Source organism: Astatotilapia calliptera, chromosome 10 (assembly GCF_900246225.1).
Source record: "Astatotilapia calliptera chromosome 10, fAstCal1.2, whole genome shotgun sequence".
Lineage (NCBI taxonomy): Eukaryota > Metazoa > Chordata > Actinopteri > Cichliformes > Cichlidae > Astatotilapia > Astatotilapia calliptera.
The window spans coordinates 14,376,055-14,402,073 of NC_039311.1; the positions used below are offsets into that span (position 1 = coordinate 14,376,055).

Sequence of the window (26,019 nt, forward strand, 5' to 3'; positions counted from 1 at the left end):
GATGGCGTCATAAACAGATTAATTATTACTGTCTTTGGCATTTATTGAGAATGCGTATCCCACCCCACCAGAGAAACAAATGGAATAAAAGCCATGGATCTCTTCAGTACCAGATGCTGAGCAGTTTCTTAGCTGAAAATAATGCAGTGTAGACTAATCATCCAACCTTGTAAAATAATTTTGCTAATAATGCACATAGCACGATTTGAACAGCATTCCTTGAGCATCCAGACAGCCAGCCATTCTCTTAACTGTTTATTCTTTTCAGGGTCATTTCGGGACAGTCTATCACAGGACTGATATGTTATTTCTATTGTATATTTGTGTGACGGTGACTTTCAGTCCTTACTTTCATTTACAGTTTCTCCTCATGTGTCCTGTTTCACTGTATGTGTCTTTTCTCTGTGTGTGTGTTTTGGAACTGGGAAGATGTGCTTAGTTTCTTTAAACGACGACAACACAATGAAAATCTGCTCGAAACCTTTTTTTTTTATATTGTTGGGATGTGTCAGTTCATTCATAAACAGATGTCCTCAAGCTCTTAGAGCCACATAAAAGGATCTGCATTTAAAAATATATATATCTACTGACTACATCGTCAGTAATAAACCTGACAAGTTAAAAATTTGTAGGTTGGTATTTGTTTGTGATTTGTGTAAATTAAGACTATGCATTAGAAAAAATTAAGTAGGTCAATATTTATAAAACGGCCAGTGGCTTATTCTTTGGACTACCTTGAGAGATGGTATAAGAGGGGAACTTTTATAAGCATAGGGAAACTGTAAATGGCTTTAGGTGTTATCATATTTTACCAGTTTTATAAATTCAGTTATTTTTGCTGAATACCTAAAATTGCTGGCCAGAAGTTTGGTAACAAAATGTGTATATAACACTTGCTAGGGACATTTTAGATAAATAAAAGAAGAAATCAAAGAACATCTGGCACTAAAGAGAACATTAGTCTAACACAAATGTTGGAAATATTGTAGTTCTTAGACTTTGGCCTCTGTAACTACAGTTTACACCCTGCAAGTGGACTTTTTAGCAGTTAGAGTTTTTCAACCCACTGAAGAATGTTGACTTCACCACAATGAGGCAGTATATGATCAGGATCAGGACGAGGAAGTGGGAGAAACACCAAAAAGTTGAAAGGGATGAGTCCGTTGGGAATGTCCCAGCAGTTGTTAGGCTCCTTGCCTCTACAGCTGGAGCAGTGTCAGCAGCGCTCAAATGGCCACAATCGCCGCACAGTCCGCAAGATATCAACAGCACAACAACTGTGAAACTCACAGCCATTTGGATTTTACTTTGATGACAAAGGCAATCTGTTTTTCCTGTCCACCCCTGAATGCCCTGGGGTGGACATTCCTAAAATACAAAGAATCGACTCTTTCAAATACTACAGTATTACTACAGGTATACTTCAGAGCTAGCACTGAATAACATAAGGCATGTACTGAAATTTAAAAAGAAAAAGAAAAATACTATAGATGAATGACTAAGAAAAAAACACAAAATTGCCAATGAAATGGAAAAACACACATATACCTGGTTTGCAGCGCATGTTTCCACACCATAGACCCCTATTTAGTGTGTTTACGTTGGCCTGATCATTATGACTTGTATCCTCCTGCTTTGTGAAGGCAGTTCAAGTTTACTCAGCCTTTTGAATTATTCAGTAATTTGCAGCTATCTTGGGCTGCAATACGCTTCCTTCACAGGCTGCAGCTAGTGCACGTATTTAAATATTTAAAACTTGTTTTTTTTTTCTTTATATTGTGCACGCCATGAAAGGCTGTCACCAAAAATAACCTCTTAAACTCCTTTGGTATTATCATTAAATAAGAAATCAGTAAATAAAAAGAGACACGATCCTATTTTTAAACGTGAAGTCTAAATATGAGACATATACAGTTCTGTGGGTTACCACCCCTTGTTTCTCTCAGAAAATGTGAAATAGTTGCAGAATTTATTGAAACATATGCAAACGCACACAGAAATGCAGCATATAAGGCAAAACAGAATTTCTAACAAGCCTGAATGTGAGTATTTGATATGACCACATTTATTCTTCAACACAGCCTGCACCCCTTAGGGAAGTTTCCTTGTAGTTCCTTTATGTAGTCTTCAGGACTAGTTCTCCAGGCTTCTTGAAGGACATGCAAAGCTCTTCATTGGATGTTATCTGGTTTGGAGTTTTCTTCTGTTCACTGTCAAGATGATCCTGCACTGCTTCAAAAATGCTGAAATCCTGGATCTGGGGGGCCAATCCATGACTGATATGAGTTTTTACTGAACTGGCACTGTGTTTTGGCTCCAAACCATGATGGAGCCTCTACCATGTTTTATAGATGGCTGTAGATACTCACTGTTTTAGCTCCCTCCTGACCTCCTCAGTACATATTGATGATTTGAAACACAAATTTCAAATATGGATTAACACCTCTTGCCAGATTTTTGGTCCAGTTGTGTAATTTGGCATACATCAGCCATTTCTCCTTGAGACTGTTTCTTCGACAGCTACCCTTCCACTGAGACCATTTCTAATGAGACATCATTGAACAGTAGATGGATCAGCTGAAGGGACCAATGCGTCTCTCAGGTCCTGTGTCCTTCTTTCCTAAGCACGTTACATTCAGACACTCGTCATCTGTTGTGTATCATTTTTTAGGCCTCCCACTTCTTCTTTTGTTCTCTACTTTGCTCAAATCTTGTAAGGACACGCACGTTTTCAGCTAATAGCTCTTTGGGAATCACTTTGTTAGTGCAAAAATCCAGTTTTATGCCTGTTAAAACTGCGTTATTTTTGGATTGTTTCATAGATTAAAGTAAAGAAATGAGAACAAATTATGTGTTTTTGAAACAGGCTGTTAGTAACAAAGTGCCTAACTTGTCTCTTACGTGTCAACACAACACTGGTTCATCCCTTGAGTTATGTGCCTTTTGCATGCTTGAATGAGTCACAGGTCCGTGTTAAGTGGCTTAACAAACAATAAACATTCCTCTGAAAATGGTCAGGTACAAGGACTGGACTGAAAATGAGTGAAAAAGCAGCCAATGTACAAAGAAAAACTTTGAAAGACCTTCAGAATTATTGCTCAAGACCACTTTTAAAGACAAATAAGAAAGTCTGGCTCCTTGGAAGTTAAATATAGAGAAATGACAAATGAGCAAAGACTTTTGCACATGCATAAATGTAAAACAAACATGATTTTTTTTTAACTTATGCTGTATTTCAGTATGAAAAAGATTAGACTGCAGACTAGTCTTTTTGTTTGGAGCAAAGAACAACAGAACATTAGAAGTTAATTATTCATTGACACTAAAAAAAAAACAATGTGGCCCATCTGTATTAATGGCATAGAGTGTAGATCAATGTTGGAAATCTGCACTGCATACAGTTTATCCATCATTCCAACTAAATTGGGGGAAATAATTCTGGGCTATTAACTTTGTTATATACAGATTTTGCATTCTTTACATCGATCAACAGGTTAATCACATCACATATTAATTAATATCACTTTGGATTAATACATGTGAACGGCATAACTCACAAACTACTCAGGTAACCTCCTTTTTTTTTTTTTGATCGGAAGCCTCGTGAAGCTTCTTGGTTTGCCCCAATACTAAACTGGTTACTCTTTTCCCTGCGTCTGATACTTGTTGTTTCTGCAGCCCGACAGAGCACTAGATTCACTTTTGGTTGATAATTCTTATGAACAGAATAATTGCTTAAAGCTGGAGGCCTGTGGTCATGATTGTGCTCACACAAATTACTCTTGAGATCAACACTGTTTTGGCATGTTGCAGAAGTAGTCTACTATTGCTCAGTCCACAGAGGGAGGGCATAGCTGGCAGGCACACATTTCGCTTGTCGATCTTCGTAGCTGCAGGCGTATCATGGAAGAAAACACATTCCATAAACATTCCATAAACTGGTTTATAGGTGAGAATAGAGCTCCTCAATCACAAGGTATAAAAGGTTTGTGTAAACAGCTTAACGTCTTCGGCGGCATCTTTAGCTTTGGCTCTAGCTTCGGTTACTGTAGAGCACCACACAAGTTTTTAAGTATACATACGTGCGCACTGTGTTTGTAATGTCAGTGACACTGTGGTGGAGAACGGGAGTTAACACAGTCTTACTTAATCCCTAAAATAAAACACAAACACTATAATCAAAACACAAATGCAACTCTCGCTCTTTCATTGGAAATTATGACTCGATGTAGCCAAAGCCGTGTAGCTTGTTTTGGCTGGAAAAGGAGAGGAACAGTATCAACTGACAGTGTAAAATGTCAAGAAAGTGCCAAGTCTTTGGAAGAATTATAGTACAGCTTATTATTGCTTCTTATTATTGGGCAACAGTAAGAAGCAGGTTGCATTAACGAGTGGCAAACATGACTTCATTTGTGATTTGTGTAATTTAGTATTCACAGCCTTAATTTGACTTATTGCAGCAGCATTTTTTTAACCTACTCATCAGTTAACCATTTGTAGCTCTGGGCGATTCTTCATTACACTATCACCTCAACAAATTGTCCGGTAGCTTCACAGGAAACAACGTGGCAATAAAGAACAGTACGGATGATAACCTTTCACTGAGGCTCTCTCTCTCTCTTTGGCCTTCAATTACTATAGGCCCCGGGCTACTGCTTCACTCTCATCAAGCATCAGTTTCTTGTAGTCTGCTGGTTTTATCAGTAGATTCGGGCAGGTTTTATTTAGTCACTACTTGATGACAGACGTACCAGCGTTTTGTACTTCTTTTTAGGTCATGTCACGGTAGTAAAATTTGTTCAGTCACTGGGAACAGAGTGTTGCTTAGAACGTGGAGTACATAACTCTCAGAGTAGTTTAGTTGTTTTGTTAATTTGGATATCTCACATTTCAGTCCACCTTCTTAAAAGGTACATACAGAAATAGTTCATCCTTTCCTCATCTGAATCTGAACACTTTTTTGTTTTGTTTTTATGGGGAATGCATGCAGATCGAGGAAAAAAGAAATTCCCAGCTCGATGTTGTTGCTTGCCGGTGCTTGTGCGTGTTATCCTTTTGGATAATTGGCTGAATTTCTCTAAATACATTTGCTATAATTCTGAGTCTGCAAGCATATGCACGCTTTCCTACGTCAGCTGGTTGTAGAATGGCTAGCTTCAAACCTTGCCTGCATTTGCGCCGTGATTCAAGCGTGAACACTGACATGCAGCCTCTGTAAGATTTAATAGACTGAAATAAACATTTGTCCGAAAACTGTGTAATATGACAGCCAATTATGCATTTTAGCAAAGAAAGCTGATGGTGTCCATGACAGGAACTTCAACCAAAAATAAACAAACAAAATGATAGGGAACAAAAGGACCATGGGAAGGGCAACGGTGTTTGTGTGCAGCGTGCCGAAGTGTTGAAAAGAGGGGCTGCTGGCACTCCTGCTGGGCGCCTCCCGGTGTGTTTAAGGGACGTGTCCGGCCATGTTCACCCCACACACACAGTACATATCCTGAGAGAAGGTTTGTTTCCTCAGGTATGTTGTAGGTGTGGATTGATGTGTGTCTTAACATGAAATAACTTTACACAGAATGGAATGGCTTGTTAGCGGTGTTTGGAAGTGGACCAAGATAAAATCCTGTCTCCCTCAACAGGGGTCTCCGACCTTGGGACAGATGTTTACTTTACAACAAAACTAACGAAAATATGCATCATTTGCAGATTGGAGATAAATTGCCTAATTCTGTGTTCTGTGACTGAACGTAATACCGAGGAGGAGCTGATAGAAGATTATGAAGCTGCTGACTCGACCAGCAATAACATGTCGACGACTCAACCATTGTATTCCTCAGTATTTACAATATATATATACGGATATTTCATTCATCACACCATAAGATGACTAGATACTTGACGCCCATGCACAAAGCAGTCCTTGTGTGCCGTCCGAGAACTGGTCTACAAACTGTGACGCCATCAAGTTGTAAACTGTGGACATTTTCCAGTGGAATGATTTGGGAAGTATGACGTAGGATAGTAACACCACCCCCCGCCCCAACCCCCAAGGTTTTTCAGAAAATTTAGGCAATCATTAAAAATTTCTGAAATTCTAAAAAGGTAAAAAGCAAGCATGTCTGTTTGTGATTACTCCTGCGTGTGTGATGCATGCCAGGGCGTGTGTTTTTGTCGTTGGCTGTTCCTCTGTCCTTTAGCCTTGCTTTCTTCTGACCTTCCACCAGTGCTCCTGCTCATTATTGTGTTGCTCTAATCTGGAGGGGACAGGACTGGGTGCAGAAGTGTATTTATCTTCCTGCACAAATAGGACCTCTTTCCGTCTGGTCGTTGCTCAGCTTGTTGTTGAAAGATAGCGAGCAGCGTAGAGCAAGCTTCAGTGTGTGTGTGTGTGCAGAAGGAAACTGAGATGTGTCCCAGCTGGCCCACAGACCAGCACACTACCATCACCTCGCTGCAGCAAATGTAGACAAAAGAGGAAATATCTCCCTTGTGATACTGATACCCCTTAACTCTGGGGGTGTTTTACCCTAAATGAGAACGCAGCATTCCTCACAGTGGTCTGTTGTACTTGTAAAAGCCAGTAAGATCAGTGTTACAGAAAGTCCCTGCAGTGTGAGCCCCGTAGCCTCGTTTCCGCTTTTTCCCCATCACATCTGTTGGGATGTGTACTTTTACTACACATTGTCTAGGCATGTTTCTTTTCCTTCCCTTGTTGTCTTCATGACATTAGGCTTAGAAGCGAGGAGTTATCATACTGCAAATGGCCATGGGCCAGGAAACCACTGTAGGCAAGCCAGCAATACAAAACAACATAAAACGTACCTTGAAAAATATCCCAGTAGATGACTTCTCTGTTTGCCCTGTTAAAACTGTGAAAGGTCATTCTGGTTAAAATACTGGGTAATTATTTGACCTTAGTTTTGCACTGCAGTCAGTGAAACTCTGACCCTGTCTCCAGTGTCTTAGCATTTCATTTTTATCCATCTAAACCTGGTATAGCATGATATTATTATTATTACTTGGCTTTTTGAGCAATAGTAAATACTCTTGGCTGAAATTCAACTATTAGAATTTAAGCTAAAGCTTTGGTACCGCACCTCCATCACTAAGCTGGTGGTGGCTCGCCTTGAGCTTGAGCTTTAGCTAGCTTTGACCTCCTTCTTAGTGCCGGGGTTGTCAGTCGCTGCTGTGCTCGGCATTGGATTTAACTGCTTGTAGAGAGTTAGAGAGAGGTTTTTTTTTCCTGTGTGTGTGTTTGTGTGTGTGCCTTTGCAGTCATCTTGTCGCTTCGAGATGACCCAACCACAGCCTTGGCTTCCTGTCAGCTACATCTGGCTTGCCAGAGCTCAGTGTGAGGCACCATCAGCTGGGCCAGCTCTCTTGCCCACTTATCAAATTCACTCAATTTGAGACCACCTTGGTTTGGGCTCATGCCGCCAAAGCATGATCTAAGCTTACACATGCGTAGTGGCCTGTTTTCCAGGAAAAGCCTAGATTGGTGAAAAACAAACAAAGAGATAAGACAGAGTCTCGATAAGCCCAAGCTCAGCCACGAGGCAAAAAACAGAATCGCAAATGACTTGACCAAGGAGCTGCATTCAGTGTGTGTGAAACACTTCACAGTGTCCTCATTGTGACATGTTTGTGCTTCTCTAAAAGCACATTCTGGAGATAAAGAAAAGTGCAGAGCACAAAAGGAATTTGATTTGATGTGAAGAATGCAAAGCAGAGAACGGATGAGCGTATGTTTTTCAAGGGGGGGGTGCTGATAAGAAAACAACCTTCCCGTGTTTTCCCATGTGTACATTTATGTTTCGGTTTTAAACCATGTATGAAAACGTCATTGGTGGATTCACTTAAAAAAAAAGTTCAGATATGTTTACACATGATTTATTTAAATCCGCAATGTAAATGTTTGTCAGTCATGGAAATTTGGGGGTATTGGTGTTATTATTGTGTGGTTATAGAAACTGATATAACAGGTATACTATTAATAGCTCTATATGTATTTCATAATTCTATGTAAGATGGGGAATTTTTGTTGTTGTTGTCAGTTTAAGAGCTAAAATGTACGCAATGGAAAAACCCCACTATCTTGTGATTCAGATGTGGCAAATTAAAGGTCCGTTTTAGTAAACTACATGCAAGTGGTTTGTATTTACTACACTACGAGTGGAAAAAGGTCAATTTGAAATGCATCAGTGGCCCACGTGCATCTTTTATTTACATGCGGATGCACCTGTGTGTTTGCATGCGTATGCGTACGAGCGTGTTTGAGGGGGTCTGTTTGTATTTGAGTGTGACAGTGTATACTTTGTCAGCCTGAGGACACTTAGATTGAGTGTGTGTTGTTCTCTCTGGCGAGAGTGCACATATGTGTTTGCGTGAAGACCTCGTTCTATGTGGGTGTGTGTTTGATAAACTGTGAGAGCATGTGGGAGACTGTTTGTCTATTCATCTGGGTGAGAGCAGGAGAGATAGAGCAGAATGAGGAGGTGGAAGAGCAGATCTGCTTCCAGCCTCTATCTTCAAGTCAATCTGCTCCGTCACACAAACCTCTTTATGTCTCCTTTGGCAGAAGGGAGGGAGACGGGCAGAGAGAAAGAGAGCGCGAGACAGACAAAGAGACTCAGAAAATAAATATGTTTAAATGGTGGATGAATACAAGAGGAGGAGAGAAGGAGAGAGATTCAATCAGGCAACCTTAAGAAGATAGAGCGGATTTTTTTGTTTAAGAGGATCAAAGTCATACTCAGCTACTCAGACAGCATCTGTCATTTAAAATGTTTGTTCTATTTTAATCTCAGCAATGAGCTATTCTTATCCAGCTGAAAGGATATGGCTAGCGAACGTGAAATTCAATGACTTTAATATTTATTTTCATCATCAGGGAGCAGAAAATTGTTTTACAGAGTTTGTCAGTTTAGCCCCACTGGAAGTCGAGAGGCAATTGACATCCTGTAGAGCTTTCTGTACAGTTTCCTGCACACACACGCAACACATTCAATGCACGCACAATTTTTGTCTCTCTCTTGCTCTCAAGCACACATAACCCCACACTTCATCACATTACCATGAGCAAGGCCAAAAAAAAAGGAATCAGCTTTCAGTTGTGAAACAAAGGAAAAGCACACACAACAGTACATCTGTGTGAGTAGGTGTTTGTCTGCCTGCAGTACAGGCATTAAGAGCAAAACGTAACATAAATCAAAATCTGCTTAATGGTAGGTCTGACGCTAATGTATGGCTGCCATTCTCTCTCCTCTTCCGTTCTGGCAGCCGTCCAGATTAGGAAGACAGTCGGTTAGAGTTGGGAGGCACAGAGATCAAATCTGGTGGCAGGGTTGGACTGTTATTGCAGTATCATGCCCCACCGGCTGATGAGTTGCTGTGCTCGTCTCTTGTTCCTCTCAGCCGCAATCAAACCTGTCACAGTGTGAGTCAGCGTGGCCGTAAGTGGGGAAGATGCCTCTTGCCATTAAATCAATCAGTTATCAGACACACCAGTCACATTTTGTCCACTGTGGAGCCACATCTAAAGCTGTGAGAGGTGTTGGTGATGTCACGTGTCTGTCAGAGCGAGCTAGTGAAGGATGGAGACTGGTACAGAGCGGGAGAACTGAACAAACTGGGAGGCTAAAGAGCTGAAATCTCATTTTCTCAGTGGCCTTGAGAGTGGAGCATGCTCAGTGCTGATGTTTGTCATCTCTCCCTCTCTGAGATGCTACTGCAGTGCTTCCCAGCAGGCTTGGCACAGGCTTACTCATGGACATCTCTCTTATAGAGCGATACAGTGGCCAGGCTGCAGCTGCTCGGAAGATGCTTCCCTCTGCGTTTCTTTTTTTTCTCGGTGTTGCTCCGTCCCCCCACGCCCTCTTATCTTACCTGTCTTTCAGTTCAGCCTCCCTCACTCTTCCTCCCATTGTATTTCTCGCACATTATCTCCTACTTTCTCACTAGCATCCTCTCTGCTTTCGCTCTCCCGGTCTCTCATCCTCTCTCTGCCCCTCCACATCCCTCTCTCACATACTCTAGTTGCTACCTTTAAGACTGCGGTTGCCATGGTGACAGCTATGTGCTGCAGAAACGTCAAAGAGCTGAATCCACACAGGATCACTTCCTTGTTTTAACACTTGTGTTCTTTGCTGTCGTTTCCCTCTGGTTTCTGGCAGCTCCCCTTAAATAACAGACGGACACGCTTGATTTGAATGCATCCAACCATTTTGCCATGCTGTAAATGAGGCAGCAGAAGCAACTTGTGGCTTCTTTTCTGTGATCCCGATCCCAGCTGTTGCTGAGCACACTCATTAGTAACACTCAGATTTGGAATCTCCGTTGACCTTGGCGCAGCTGACCTTGAGAAACCAGCCCCTTTCTGGGAACTCCAGATGTCACCGACATTGATTTGTGTCACGTCTCCACTCCACTCAGCAGCTCGCAAGGTGACATTAATCGATGGCGTCTCGACCCTCCTCGGCTGTTGCTGGCCACACGTTGTCCGCTTGTGCAGGCATTTGTAGCACATGCACATGAGCAAACAGCAGCTGTCAAATTCATGCAGACAAATCTGGGTTTGCTGCAAACTCTTTGGTTACTACCACACAGCATGTCTTTATTTCAGGCACAATGTGTTTTTTATTCCAGCAGCACAGCTCAGCGTGTGGTCAGCTGAGGAACAGATGCCTTGTTAAAAAGGTGAATGCAGCAGGTGGGGCTGTTTTCTGTCATCTGTTGAAAGGGACATTAGTTTCACTCACAAATTCCCTCTTTCATGCTTTTTTTTTTTTAACCCTATCTTCCCTTCTCTTCCTCCATTACTGCTGTTTTTTTCCCATGCTTTCTATTTATTCTAGCTCTTTTTTACTTCTGCTTCTCGTAGAAGGTTTGGTCCTCTTTCTTCTCCCCCTTGCCTTTGCCTCACCTCTGTCAATCAAAAATATAGATGTTTGTTAAAAGCAGGCACTTTACCTTGCTTTAAGTCCTGAGTATACACTTTGCTGGAAAAAAATAGCTGACAGATGTAAACAGTAAAACCTAATGGCTGTTTAAAGCCATTATGTCTAAAGAGATAAACTCTTGTGCTTATGAAAGGGCTTTTTTAAGGAGTATCAGAATGATGATGTGCAGGTATGTTGCTGTTAGGAGGCTGGAGCTCAGCTCCATCATGCAGGGAAGCTATCTTCCCTTTTCTGGGAGAAGCAATGAAGGGGTTAGGAGACAACCAGAGATGGGATCTATGAAGCATTTATGGGTAGGGCATATATCTATGGAGGATCTATGTATGAAGTTACAGAGGTTGGCTCCTTTTTTCTTTGATTTCTTAAAGTTTTGCCACTCCCACACTGGTCTATTGTGTCTCTCCACCTACAGACCCTAATCCAAGGACAGCCCACGGCTGCTGAAAAACAGCAGATGCTTTAGAGTAGTGTAGAAAAAAAGAAAAGAAAAAAGAAGAGATCTACATGTTCATGATCTACATGTTCATGACCATATTTGAGTTTGGGTGTGTAAAATGTGAGTTTATTTCAGACTTCCATTGTACTCCACAAGGTCATATACAAAACGCTAGACCTTGTTCAGAGCTTAGGTTCTTAAAAACCTAATTTCCTCACAGTGTGTTGTCTACTACAAGTCCGCCTCCCCTCACTTTCATGTGCATGCTCATGCAGTTCTTGCATATTTTATGTAACCGTCCCAATGGGAGACACTTGTGGCAAGCAGGCGATTGTAAAGCTCATTCGTTTGCATCCACACTCTACGCTGCAGATTTTAGCACGCGTTAAAAGAAATGTTTACAGAACCTAAAGGTACATGTTGCTGTTCAAGATCAACATCACACAAATGCCCCTATAGCTAAATACAGTACACCCTCATAGGTGATGTCATCCTGTGTCATTTACATCTCGTGGCTCCGTTTGAATAGATTTTGAGATCTTAGAAGAGCATGATGAGCGATGCCCTGAGAGACTAATCTTCTCCCAAATCTGCATGAAGTCATCCTAAAAGGCACGCTTTTCTTTTTTTTTGTTCCGACGTCACAAATCCTCGCGTACATGACAGATGCATGAATCGCAATCCCATCCCATCCCACCCACACTCAAGCAGTACTTTGAGCAAGTCTCATCTTGTAGGATAGAGGCGGAGGAAGTGCGTTTTGAGACTGCGGGGCAGCGGGGGGGATAAAGGTGGTAAAGGGGCAGTTTTCTGTGATACTGCATCGCCTTAACAGTACACAGCTTCAACTGCTGATTTGTTATGTCACTGAGAACAAGAGAGGGAAAGCAGAAAGAGCCAGTTGTTTTTGAACTAGAAAAATCTCCACCTTGAACCTTACTGGCATGTCAAACACTGGCCTTGAATCGACCCCTCCAGGTTCCTTGCCCACAGCTTATGCCACTGAGTGAGCTGACCTGTTAAGACATGACCCTTCGGCTGCCCCTTTCAATCCCTGCTGCTGCCGCCTACTCCCAAGCGGCGTCAGGAATCCTCTGAGGGCTTGACTGAGATGGTCTCACATGTGACTCATCTACAGATTTCTTTTTTAAAACATGAGTTTCATTGAGTCATTGTGCTCTTGTTTCGAAGGCACATTTTTCTTTTTTTTTTCTTTTTTTTACATAGTCACATCTTGAGCTATGTCAACTAAAGATAACAGATTAACTGATGTTGTAGTTATGTTCGCTTTAAATGCTGTTTCACACAAATATAAAGAGAAAAAATATCCTTTTTATATTAGAGTCAGGCAGGACGGTGATTGCCTATTTAATATTTAAGTTTCTGCCACTTTTGGAGCCACACATGTACCTCTACTGACTTTCAACTTTCTCCATTTTCCTAAATTCCTCTAAATTATGAATCCCTAAATTCTTTGAATACACAGAATGCAACAGAGGCATGAAAAACTGAAATGCACATTCAACTTTCAGAGATAAGGAAATATCAGACATTTTATTTTGACGTTCTAGCATTTTTGTGGTGACGCACTTTGTGATATTTATCTTGAAAGGCGCTGTGCGAATAAAATTTTACTTTTACTGTAAAAGCTGGCATTCTAATACTTATTGCTGTGTGGACATTGATGACACCGGGCTAACAGCGGCAGTGAAAGGCAGAAAGACACCCGGAGACAAGCTCAAACTTGCCTGTAATACTTAGAGGTGCTAACAGACAGAGAGAGGAGAGGAAGGGGAGCAGACCGGCAGAGCCGATTTCTGTGTAGTTCTGCAAGAAGCAGTCTGTCGCCGATTGGGATCTGACATTTTGGCACCTCGCGCACACACCGCTCTCTTACACGCATCCACTGAATCTGTTTTCAACAAATGTTTAACAGATGTGAAGTGTTTTGGGACCCCAAACATCAACCTGGTAAGGGGCAAGTCTCCGCCTGAATTATGTGGCTGAGGTCAGCAGTGCAAAGTGGACAGCTTAACTTGTCTCACTTCACTTTCTGCACGCTTCATTACAAATGAGAGGATGCTGCTGGGACAGGAGAAACAGAGCCATGGAGCTTGAATGGGCTGACTTCAGATTTTCACGTGTACTCACTCGATTTCTCACTTTGTCCTCAGCTTTGGCTTCTGGGCCTGGAAGACGCTGTACTTATCTGATAGATCCAGTAAGACAACAGTTGATTGCCTTAAAGCAATGGGAAATGCTTTCTTTGCCTCCCCCACCTTTTTTCTTCCCTCCTCCTTCTACAGTATTGCCCCTTCCTGCTCCTCTCTCTCCCTCCTCTCTCCTCTTATTGGAGCCAGTTTATATAGGAGGAGAAACGCTCTAACCGGCTCAGAGTCTGGTGGTGCCCACTTACCACACGTTCCCAAAAAGGACTACCTGGTTTTTTTCCTAAGGATTTACTAACATCTGACAGCATGACAGAGAACGGAAAGAGGAAAGATAAAAAAGGGAGAAAGAGGGTGGGTAAGAAAGGACAAAAGGAGACAGAAGGTGATCCCACTAAAGGTAAAATTAAATGGCAGATGATTTCTGTGTAACGTGTGTTCCGCTTTGTGTGTGTGTGTGTGAGACAGAGAGAGAGAGTGACAAAGAGAAAGATTTGGAGAACGGGAACAAGTGAGATTAAGTTTGTGTTCTGCAGCTTTATTACAAAAGTGTGGGAAAGTAAGTATTCCCTCGGCTTGTCAAAGCTTGCTGCTAGGTTGTCACATGGAAAAGACTTCTCAGGTGGTCAGCTTGAAAGAGAAACATCTGGTTTTGGCAGCACTTCGGGATTGCATGGAAGTCAAATGAAAGGACTTGTGTACAGAATAAGCTTTCAATTAATCCCTGCACCTCACACGACCAAAGTGTCGTTTTATTAAAAGGTCTCTGAAAACTGGTGACTGGCTACAACACGCTTGTGTTAGGTCACAGTTCTGTTGCTGTATCACAGTGCTTTATACTTTTAAAAGCAGTGCGTGTAGCTGTAAATCATGTTTCATTACACAGTCTTTAACGGGGTTAATAATTTAAGGGTTTAGCCGTGTTTTCAGTGCTCATCAGAATTTTAGTCCGTGGTGAGTCATTCAGTGTGAAAGTGTCTCCGTATTTTTGCTCGAAGCCACTTATGAAATTTGAATAAAATGGAAGCTGTTTGTCTTTCAGAGTCACTAAGGTGGCGACGTGCTTGCTCAGTAGAGGATCCTACAAGCTGCAGCATGTCACTGTAGGTTGACCTCAGGTCATGGGGAAGCACAATCCCTATTTTAGTGGCATCCAAAAACAAAACTTTGTTTTTTACTATAGCCACAATGTGTCATCTTCCGTTTGATCAGATACTCTATTTTAGGCTCGGTCTCTTCATCTTTATAGTCATTTTGATGCCACTGATCTCAGTTCTGTCAGCTTCCAACAGATAACCATCAAGACTAGTCATATGATTTCCAAAAAAACCCCAACAACCCCAAAACAGTGTGTTTACACCACTTAATTCTTTAAATTGCACTCCTTTCATCCTAAATATGCTATCGTAGCTATTTTTTGTCCTATTTACTTTATATAATCGTTCTATTACACATGCAGATCTGATCATATAAATAATTCCCAGTCGTCATTCCAAGTGTGATTATGATCTATAAACATGTCAGGTAAACAGCTCCCCAAACGAAAGGGGACTTGGAATACTTGCAGATTATCTGTGTGTGTGTGTGTGTGTGTGTGTGTGAGAGAATTTGCCGCACAGCTGCTGTGCACACAGAAAACAGCTGCATGTAATGTGTATCTTCTAGTTTATTTTTTCTGCTTGTCACAAAATGAATGGAAACAAACTGTGTTTGCCTGTTGTGGTATTTTGCACAAAGCATTTAATGTTACTGTAAATGTCTTTTTGTAGCTGTCACGTGTTGATACATGTCTTATGTCCGTTTTGTATGAGTCCCCCAGAGCACAATCATTTGATCTTTGAATCATCATTTTCTTGGTAAAAACTTGATTCATCTGTGTGAGGTGACGCGTTCACCTGTTTTAAAACTGAGCTTTCAAAGTAGGTCAAATGAATACATTCACGTGGGTGACGATTACCGTATACATACTAAAGGTACTAGCACAACATCAGACGTGTTTTATGAGCCTTGGCTCCAAAATGAAAAACACACTCCTTTCTGTTGTACTTGGAGAGAATCAGCTTCTATAAATTTCCTCAGTCTGATCTGATTCCTTATGAAATTTTGCCAGCATTTAATAACCATTTTATTATCAGACCTGTATGTTGTCATCTATTCTACTTTATTTGTCTTTGTTTTGTTCAAAACAGAGTACAGTATACAGATATTCCAGCTTGCTAACTTACAGCGCACTTGCAGCATACTTGTAATGTAACGCTAAGACTGCCTTGTAGATTACCTATCTGCTGCCTATACACTCACTGGAATATGGTCACGTATTGCTGGATAACGGCTGGTCTTGGTGTGACTGTCCTCAATCAATCACAGACATTACAGGGTTAAAAAAATAAGACAGAATTCTCCCGGGTTCCTCAGCTTCCCTGAAAATGAAATTTTACATTTTATTTTAAGCATATCATCTCACAGTAGGTACTTGTCAGCTATAATTACTTTTTTCAGCAATTGGACTAGAAAATATTTCAGTGTTGATTTTAGGGAATACTCCTGCTACAGTGTTACATGATGACTTCCTTTCACATCTCTGCCTTTGAGGGCTACGTTTATTGTGTCTGTAAGTTGACACTCTTTGGAGAAAATTGCACAAGTTTTCTAATGAGGCAGGTCTAGGGTGGGAAAGGCAGAACTTCTACAGGTCCCGACAAAGACATTTCTGCTAAAGCGTTGGTCCTCGCTGGCAAGTAAGACACCAGAGCAAGGGGAAAACTGGAAAAGTATTTTATTTTTCACAGACTTCCTCCTACTTCTAATACCAAGACAGAACAAGGCATGCTCTTTTTTTTCTTTTTCTTTTTTTTGGCTTGCGTGCCTAGTGAGCGTGGTAATAATTAATTATGGAAGTGAAGAGCTTATTCCTTCCTTTTGTGCCAAGTGTTTTTTGCCATGTGCTAACACCCACCACACCTTTAAATTGAAGAATTCCAGAGTTTACATCAAGTAATCTAATTTATGGCAACCAATAGTCAGAGGAGTTAATGGTGAAAGATCAGACAGCCTCAACTTCTGATTCAGGTGTGATCTTGCTTCTTACAGCTCTTACTCAATATATTTATTTTAATGTGCTATTACAAGCTCCTGCTGGAAACAGGAAAAGGATTGAGAAAATAAGTAAGACGACATTGATTCTAGATGATAGAATACAATAAATCCTCAATAACTGTGCCTGTGTTTATGTTAGGTTCGCTGCCATTCTGCAAACGTCTTATGGAAAAGTTGTCTGAAAGAAAATACCTTAAAAATAACTTATGATAAAGTTTAAGTTTGTGGGATATCAGAACTGTCTTCCCATAAAAGTAGACCTCTGCATCCCATCTTTCTGTCCCTCTCTGTCTTTACAATGTTTGTTCACCAATCTCAGTGGCTGGGGTTAGGAGACCAGCAGCTGTAGTAATGGCTGTAGTCAAATCCCTACAGCCATTTGAAAGTGTATTACACATCTAGCAGAAACAGAGTATCATGGGCATCCTGCTGGAATCTCTTTCCAGCTGCTGCCCTTGTTTGATCTACCAACACACGAGAAGCTTTTCTTTCTTCTGTCTTGCTTTCATTTTATTGCTGTTTGGGTTTCGTCAGTTACCCCCCAGACCGTTTTTCCCCCTTTTTAAAAAAAACAAAACAAAACAAAATTCCTCACCCTTTCAGGTAACGCTATAGATAGAGACTCAAGAACCAAAAATACCCAGCTTGGTTTAAACCGTCGAATGGAGGGCCGGAAGTAGTCGAAAGCTTCGTGGAGCCATGTAGGGAGGTGTTGATGCGAGCATCCCTTTCGCATTCATTCCCATATCGATGTAAAAATACTTCTTGGTAGAATAAACAAATGTCTTATTTAAATTTGTTATGCCATGTCATATTTAAATTACACAGAAGGCGGCAGCTTCTGGGAATCAAATACCAAGGAATTCTGATTTGTGTAAAGCATTTGCATGGCGCTTATCGTGGCACAGTTGGGGCATTGAACATAACAGTAACGACTATGGTTATATTAATGGAAACTTCCTGAACATAAATGTCACTTACAGCTAAATAAGCACAGGGTAAGGCCCTAACATGGAATTATAATTTTGTTTATTTATTTTTTTCAAATTTATATGCTAATAGTGTAGTGGTTTACACATGACAAGCGGAAGATTCCCAGGATCCCAGGAGGAAACACTATTGCCTTTGGGACTCTGTCAGGAAGGGCACCTGGGGTAAAACCTTTGCCAAGTCACACTTGCGTCACTACCCACTGTAGCTTTTGTGATGTTAGCTTACAAAAGAATGATAAATAAACTACTTTACTACTCTTTAATTAGCGGTAACTGAAATGTATAAAACCTCAGCAGTACAAAACAACTAAACAACAATTAATGCAATAATCAATAAAACATTAATGCAAAATGTCCCAGTGGCAGGTGGGTCACACATTGGCTTTAACATTTTGTGCATGACTAGGTAGCATTAGCAATTTCTGGCTGACAGCCTCTGTGGTTTGTTTTTTGAATAAATTTTAACAACATACATCAGTTTTTTCTTATTAGATTAGGGATGCCCAATGGGATATCCTGGTTTTTAAGGTGGGCTGTGGCACTCTTAACCATTCAAGACCTGAACCATAATGAAGCGATGATCCTGGACCGTGCTATAGACATGATAGAAGAAATTTTAGTTTTTTTTATATACACATATATTTTAATGTTGCAAACAAAATTCTATAGTACTTGGACTCTGAAACAAACATGGTTTTGCAAGCACTGCACTGGCAAGCATGGAGGAAACATTGTGAAACATGGACTGGTAAAAGTTTACCTTTTGTGTGTTCAACAAACTGTAAATAGAAGCCAGTTCTGCTGCTTGTAAGCAAATCTAAATGGAAGAACCTCTTTTGGTCCCAAGTGAACCAGTGCGATAATCCAAAATACAGATGGGGTGAGATAAGACCTTTTGAATTCACAATTGCATCTTCAATGTTTAGTCTATTTTTGTGCCCTGCTTTGGAGTCTTGATGACTACTGACTGACTACTATATTTAACTCAAGTGTCAGCATTGAATTCATAGGAAAATTACTAGAAAGGAGAAGTGATTAAACCCAGGATTCATTTACTCAAAAGAGTTTTGAATTGCAGTCATTATCACTTCTGTCAAACGTTCATCATTCAGAACAGTAGTCACAATTAAAATCTGACATGCAGTGCTGGTAAGAGAGAGGTCACATATAAACAATGTCCCAGATAATTATTTGGTGAAAGTGCACTAGATGTGCTGGGAGGCTGTTGAAATGATCTCTTTGAACAGATGTTGAGTTACAGTGACTAGTGTGAGGTGCTTGAAGACCATTCCCACATGCAAAACCCATTTCTCTGGCTGTCTCACCATGTAATTTGTCTTTTGACAACGTGCAGTGAAGTGACATAACACCAGAGTAATCAGGGATACTTTGTCTAGAAAGGAAAACACAAAGGCATGCCTCAGATTCCTTGTCTAAGCTCCTGGAAGTAAAACAGAATCGTTCACTCAATAAGAGCACTGTATTGTTAATTCATCAAGTAACTTTGTTTCTGAACAACTCTCTGGGCTGAGGTTTCCAACTGTTACCCAAGACATGAGCCGTTGACACACCGGATAGGCTTCTATTCTCAAATTGGGTTTTTATAGTCCATATCTGCAGCTGCCCCTGTGCTTCAAATTGAGAAAATCAGGCTGTTGTTGAGGCGAGGGTTTATCATTACTCCCTGAAACTTTTTCCACTGCTGTAATGGAAAATGAGACAACTGCTTGTCCCCAAGAAATTATTTTATTTTCAAGGATAACGAGTCTTTATTATCCTGTTGGAAAACATTAATTGCACTTGGTAAAATGAACATGCTCTCTAAAAAAAATGTATGTTGGGCTTTACTTTGTTGCACAGCCTGCACAATAATGTCCATTAAACTGTTGATTGAATAGTGCTTTTTTTCCATGTGTCGTTCCAGAACTGAGCTACTACATCACAAAGTACATGGATTTTAAATCCTTCTTTGTGCTAATGTATACATGGTTTAAAGTTACCATTAAATGTATATCAAAGATTCCTTGCGTCTTCATTAGCACGGTATACTGGAGTACTCCCTCTCACACATCTGGCTTATTGTTTGATGAAAAGTGCAGCTCTGTTTTCCTGGAAGTTTTCCAGTCAAGGACGAAACTTGTTTAATTTGCTTGGCAAGGACAGGCCTGTGTCCAGACAAAGCACTAAACATTCTATACGTTTCAGCCTCATTCCCGCTCCGCGCTATGACTGACAAGGCTGTCCCCAGGCAATGTGCTGGGTCTGGCAGAGTTGAGTGTGTAGGGAAATCATGCACAGTATTTTCATTTATGTAGAATTGGGACCCATGTAAATTCTGTAAGCTTTGTATGTCACTAAATAGAAAAGTAGAGAATAATATCCTAATTAAATTGAAATAAAAGTCCTTGAGAGTGTCTGAGTAAGCTGCTTATTAAACATGACACATGTGTACTCTATTTTACTGTATTCAACAATGCAGTTACAGCACAGCTGATTCATTTTTGGTAATTTTCCATTAGCTCTGCAATGTGAAGAGTACCAGGAGCCTACATTGTGAAGTCTTATCTCCATTGAGTTTCCAGTCCTGTGTAATATATTAGATTTAATAAATAAATGCTTAATGAAGTACATCTGGAGCATCAGGAGTCTTGCACTCACTATATGGTCTTGCTGCAGGCTGTCGATAAACCAGCCCCACTAGCAGAGTTGATTTTGAATGGTAATATACAATATGTGAAGCCTATATAACGTTATGACTCTCTGCAAAGCCACATTTATGTCTTACTGCATAAATAAGGTTTTATTGTCCCAAACCACTGTCGCGCCAAGTGCTTCCTCAAAGGGGATCTTTGGGTTTTCTCTATAATACCGTAAGGTCTTTACTTTACAGTGTTAAGTGCCCTGAGATGACTGTGGTTGTGAGATGGAGTTATGTGAATATAACTGTACTGAACTGGATGAAATTGAACTGAACTGAACCGAATGTGTCAAGCAGTTGCAGCGCACAAATCCATATTGAGACCGTAAGCTCATTAAAGTTAGTACGTGCCACCTTACAGTGGCACATCTGCGACTCTCCACTGTGTAGGAGTCTTTTCCAGCAGGATGTTGTTCACAGATAAAAGTTCCTTGTTTTTCTCCAGTAATTTTAGTATCAAATGCCAGCTATTGAACTAAAAATACCAGCTTTTCCATTGATCTCTGTTGGTTGGGATCTATTTTAAATCTGACATTTTTCTCTCTTTGATCCCTGAAAAAAGCAGTGTGTGCAACACAAGCACAATTTTCTAATTATAGTATTCACTATTGTAGAGTAATTGTGGTTTTTACATTCTTTTATGTTTAAAACTGGTTTCTGAGGCCTAACTCGAGCTATCTAACAATAACCTTCAGCAATTAAGATTACTTCACTAAATATCAGAAATGTTTTTGGCAAAACGTGAGTAACAACGGTTACTCAAAAAAGTAATTTATTATACACTGCTTGTTACTTTTCTCAAACGCAGTTAAATTCAGTAAGTTAATTACTCACCAATTACTCAGTAATTTGTCAAACTACTTATTAGATTACTTTCACATTACTCTGTTAAATGAGTTGAAAAGCATAGTCTCATAATGACCAGGTAACTTATAAACCTGAGGATATAGTCCCACAGACCAACACACATCTCTATACTAATGAGGACCAACACAGGATCTTTCATTTTAGCATTTATATATGAACATGAAGTAAAGATATAGCTAGCCAAAAGAGACCTTAATGCGGTTGCCACAGTGACTCTACTGTAGGAACATTTACAGGTAGAAATGGAGGCTACAATGCTCAAAATATGAGCAACAAGTTCAGGGTCTGGCTGCTGGGCTGGAGTCGGCATACACTCTTTGCTAGCTTTGCATTAGCATGCTATCTGTGCAGATGCTTGCAAGTTGTGTTATGTAAGTATAATGCAGCTATTTCTGTCCTGGGGGCGGTTTTCAGTATTTCAGCATTCTTGTCCTTTCGTGCAAAAAAAATAAAAAAATGTCCGTATCTTTACTCCTTAAAAGTTGTACACCTCCTGCAGGCAAACTGAATTTAGCTGATTGTATCAGGAGTGCAGGGGAAGAAAAAGGGACGTTTGTATTTGTTGTTGTTGTTGTTGTTGGGGTTTTTTAACTGCCAGGTGAACAGATAACTGAAAAACCTTTTGAAGTGCAAGTATAATAATTAATTATAAAGTAATAACTGTATAATAATTATTATTGTAAGTAATAATTATGTAATAATATAAATAGTGTAATTATAAATAATAATTATAATGCGTTAGTGTTCTTAGCAAAATTCTATTTACAAGAATGAATGATTTGTCTACATCATACTTTTGCTTCAGCTGAGGAATCATTTCATGTCCGTTACTGAGAGATCCATGACTGGGACCATGAGCACTGACCTCCGGCTCCTGTCAGGAGAATTAGCGCCAAGTGGCCCAGGAGATCGAGCACAGGTCTGTGTCAGGATGTAGAGTGGAGGACACACTGTCAGTTGTAGGACACACTGACAAGCTTGGCTGCAACAGAGTTCCTAAATGTCACATCTGCTTGGCTTACATGGCACCGGAAAGTGCTTGCATTTCTGTTCCTGTGAATAATAGAGTATATTGAGGTAGGATCAGTAATAAGCAACAGTGACCTCTGCAGAACTGACAAGGAACAATACCTTCAAAAGTAGCGCACAAACCTGTGGTTATTGTTTAACAACGGTATACGTTTGGAATGCCACATTTTAAAATGTGAAAATGCTGTTATGTAGATATAATCAATCTACAGATATACCTGTAGCTGCATCAAAACCCACCACTGTCACCCGCTGCCCACTTAAACACACACAGAACATAAAAACTGCAGCATCATTAGAGTTTTTCTCTCTGTGCAGACATGTCGCTTAACCAGGTCAGTGAAGTGGGACAGTCTCTTTAAAAAAAAAGAGGACAACAAGGGATAATTTCGGTACACTGCTATTTCAGTGTTTAATTGAAGTCATTACCTGTGTGTACTTCATTTTGCTTGTCATGCTTTGTCTTCATTCAGCTGTCATCCTTTGATGCACCACAAATAGCTGCAATTTGTGGGACCACTCAACTCAGCAAATGCATGAAATTTTAAATGTTACACATGGAGCAGGAAATTGTGTGTGTGTGTGTGTGTGTGTGTGTGTGTGTGCGTGCGTGTGCGCATTAGGGTTTGGAGGGGGCTCTCGGCCAGCCCTGGCTGACCCTTGTTCACCTCTTTCCTCTTGCTCCGCCCTGGATGAGTTTTCTCCTAAACATGTGTGCAGCTGTCAGCTGGCAAGTGTTTGTGTGAATGAGTGAGTGTGTCTGTGTTGTCTGTTTTGTGTGTGCTTTGGATGCAGATCATTTTCATATTTCAATTAAAATCTTTTCCTCTTCTGGAGACTAAAGAAAGGGGAAAGAAAAGTTGCAAGAATTTACAGAGTGTACTGCTGAGGCACTGATCATTGATATGAGCATACAGAGAAAGAAATGAACACACAAGAAATTCACTCAAAGTTTAACATTTCTGGGCAAAACAAGGGTTTTGTGCTCTTGCAAAGCACAATACTGTAACAAACAGAAGAGCTATAATTAAATCCCTTTTTTTGTTTTTGTTGTTCCCATCATCACAACAGACTAGTTGTTATGCAGTCATAATGTTATTGGCTTTTCTTGCGTACAGATTGGCTTTAAAGTTTGCGGTTACAGATTTTCTAGATCAGCCAATGGATGTTTGCTAAATATTGCTTCAGGTGTTTTTATAAAAGCGATGCCAGATTGAAAATCAGCCTGTTTATTAGTCTGAGGTAAAGCTGATCATGTCTCTGGTGACAACATCTGGAGGTTACATGAGAGAGCTGTTGGCTCAGTCCGTAGAGACAATCACCGCCTCTGTTGCAGTCTCTTTGTCTCCTCCTAAAACACACAATTACACACAAACCAAACCATAATCAAGTCCATGTCTATATATTATCACTGACTTGTTGTTTTTTGTTTTTTTTTTGTCTTTCTCTATTTTTAGCTGCGGCTCCAAAGTTAAAACCGATGAAAAATCCAATGATAGTGGACGAGGGAAGCAAGCTCACAGTTAGGTGCGAGGCCACAGGAAACCCTGCCCCTACCTACAGATGGTTCAAAGATGGCAACGAGCTGAAGAAAAGCAAAAAAGTCAAAATAAGGAGCGGCAAGTGAGTACAAATCAAAAACCGAGTACTGTAAACCCAACATAGGCGGTACGGTAAAAGGTTCTCCGTGGGTGACGTTACTGTCAGAAGGCAGGGCTGATGCAGTTTTCCTCCTCTTTTCTAGTATTTGGGATTATAAAGGATAATTCCTTCATTGAAGTGCACTGTAATGACTCAGTTAGCGTTTGATCCCTCCTTTTATTTAACTTTCTCATTCAAATAAAAAGTTGCATTTCAAAGCAATAGATCATATATCTAAGCACTCAATGTGGCAGAAGTGCAAGTTAGCACTAGTCAAGTTGGTTTGGAGGAGTGCAACCGGGGGCTAATGTTTTATGTAAAGCTGAAACATACAGGGTGATGTCGCTGACTTATTCTCAGCTAAACCAGCTAAACCTGATAAAACTGAGGGTGAGCTACGTCTGCAGTAGCTGTTTTCTGTTTCGTCCCTCTTCAAAGAATATATTATTATTATTAGCAATACAAGAGTATGATATAGTGCCCCTCATATATATATCTTTTTTGAAAACCCTACAAATTATAATTTTCTTTGTTTCTGGTTTTCTTTTGCACGCTGTGTAGCCACAGTTTTGTTACTGCCAGCCTTTAGACTATTTTTGGAGATCACACATAAATTAGCTTTTGAACAGATCAAAGGTGTGGAACACTCAGAGTTAAAACTAGCTCTGGGGTTCAGGTCGCCCTGTGGAAAGCTTTACAAATGCCTCTTTCATAACAGCAGTGTGGGGGGTGGGGGAGGATGCTTTATTACCTTGTTGTAAATTAACATCAAAAATACCTGATGGTCTGGGGTTCTTTTGTAATTATGTTTTCTTTTTAATTGATTTAAAACATCATTAGAAAATAAGAAATACCCAAGGAAAGAAAGGAAATATGACAGTTTTCTGTGTCCTTGTCCAGCAATTACTCACCGTGGCTACTGTTGAGCAAAGGTTAAAACTTAAGGAGGCCACGATATAACAATATCGACGTGAAACAAAGCTACAAAACAACACAGCAGCTAGTTCTAACATATTGTTCCACGGTTTCTTATTAAAAACAGTCATCCCACTCTCCAGAGCAAGTAATCATGAATCCTTATTACAGAAGAGCTGGTGCCATGCCCTGTCATGCACCGGCACCCCTCCCTCAGTATTTCCACTTGTTGCCTTCACTTGCTATTTCCTCCCTGCCCTGATTCCCCTGACTCAGCTATGTGAGTGTTGTCACCCACAGGAAAAACTCCAGAGTCCAGATCAGCAGAGCAAAACTGGAGGATTCTGGGAATTACACATGTGTGGTGGAGAACCTGCTGGGAAAGGACAACTCCACTGGCACTGTTAACGTCCAAAGCAGTGAGTACTGACTCCTAAGCAACAGGCAAAGCGGCACAGATGTACTGGCATTGTTGTTGTTGTTATAACTGTTCTCCTGCCAATTGAGAGATCCAAAGGAGCCATTACAAACAGGCATGCAAGAAGAGTAACACGCATGAAGAACAACTGTCCACACATGTGGTTTTGGCCTATTAATCAGTGGAAACAGAATTGCACTTTGGGGTGAATGGAATTTAAATGCAATGTATTGTGTGTTATCTCCTTTCATTCACCATTCTTCGCTTGCAATGCAAAACCCCACAAAACTGTTCTGCACAGTGTCTTTGACCGTCACCGACACGCAGCAAAAGCAGCAGACTACAGATTTAGATCTGAAACATAGCTTGACAGAATATGAGAGTTGTAAAAAGTATCTTCAGTGTGTGTGATAGAATCTAACAGGCTTGTTTAGTAGTGGTAGTGGTGTGTGTGCATTGCAGATTTTTGCAAAGTATTGTATCAGATGAAAGAGTTTTGATAACAGCTGCTTCCATTCAGTGGGTTAGTGAGCTTATGTTTGTTCCTCACAGTATGGGTAGCGAATTTTTAGCTGCTGTGGGGAGCTTGTTTTTTGAGTAGATGAATCGAATACATTTATATATCAAAATATAAGAAAGAAAGAAAGAAAGAAAGAAAGAAAGAAAGAAAGAAAGAAAGAAAGAAAGAAAGAAAGAGTTTTAAAGACCTTATGTTGCTCTGCATCCTTTCAAGAAAGGACTTGATGTTATCTGGTGCTGGACTGTCAGAGATCTATATGGTTGTCTGGCATGCAAGAG

The 26,019-nt window shown here is 40.5% G+C and overlaps 1 protein-coding gene across 5 annotated transcripts in view; it reads left to right on the forward strand.

The window, feature by feature from the left end:
• nrg2a (neuregulin 2a) overlaps positions 1–26,019 on the forward strand; it is a 78,981-nt gene that overhangs the window by 14,256 nt on the left and 38,706 nt on the right. For 3 of the 5 annotated variants that reach the window (XM_026182111.1, XM_026182112.1, XM_026182116.1), the window contains exons 2-3: positions 23,705–23,870; positions 25,104–25,222. In XM_026182111.1, the coding sequence (XP_026037896.1) occupies positions 23,705–23,870; positions 25,104–25,222 (285 nt within the window). Of the gene's footprint in view, positions 1–12,639; positions 13,966–23,704; positions 23,871–25,103; positions 25,223–26,019 lie in introns of those variants that run through there. The other 2 variants (XM_026182113.1, XM_026182114.1) reach the window with 2 other exon arrangements.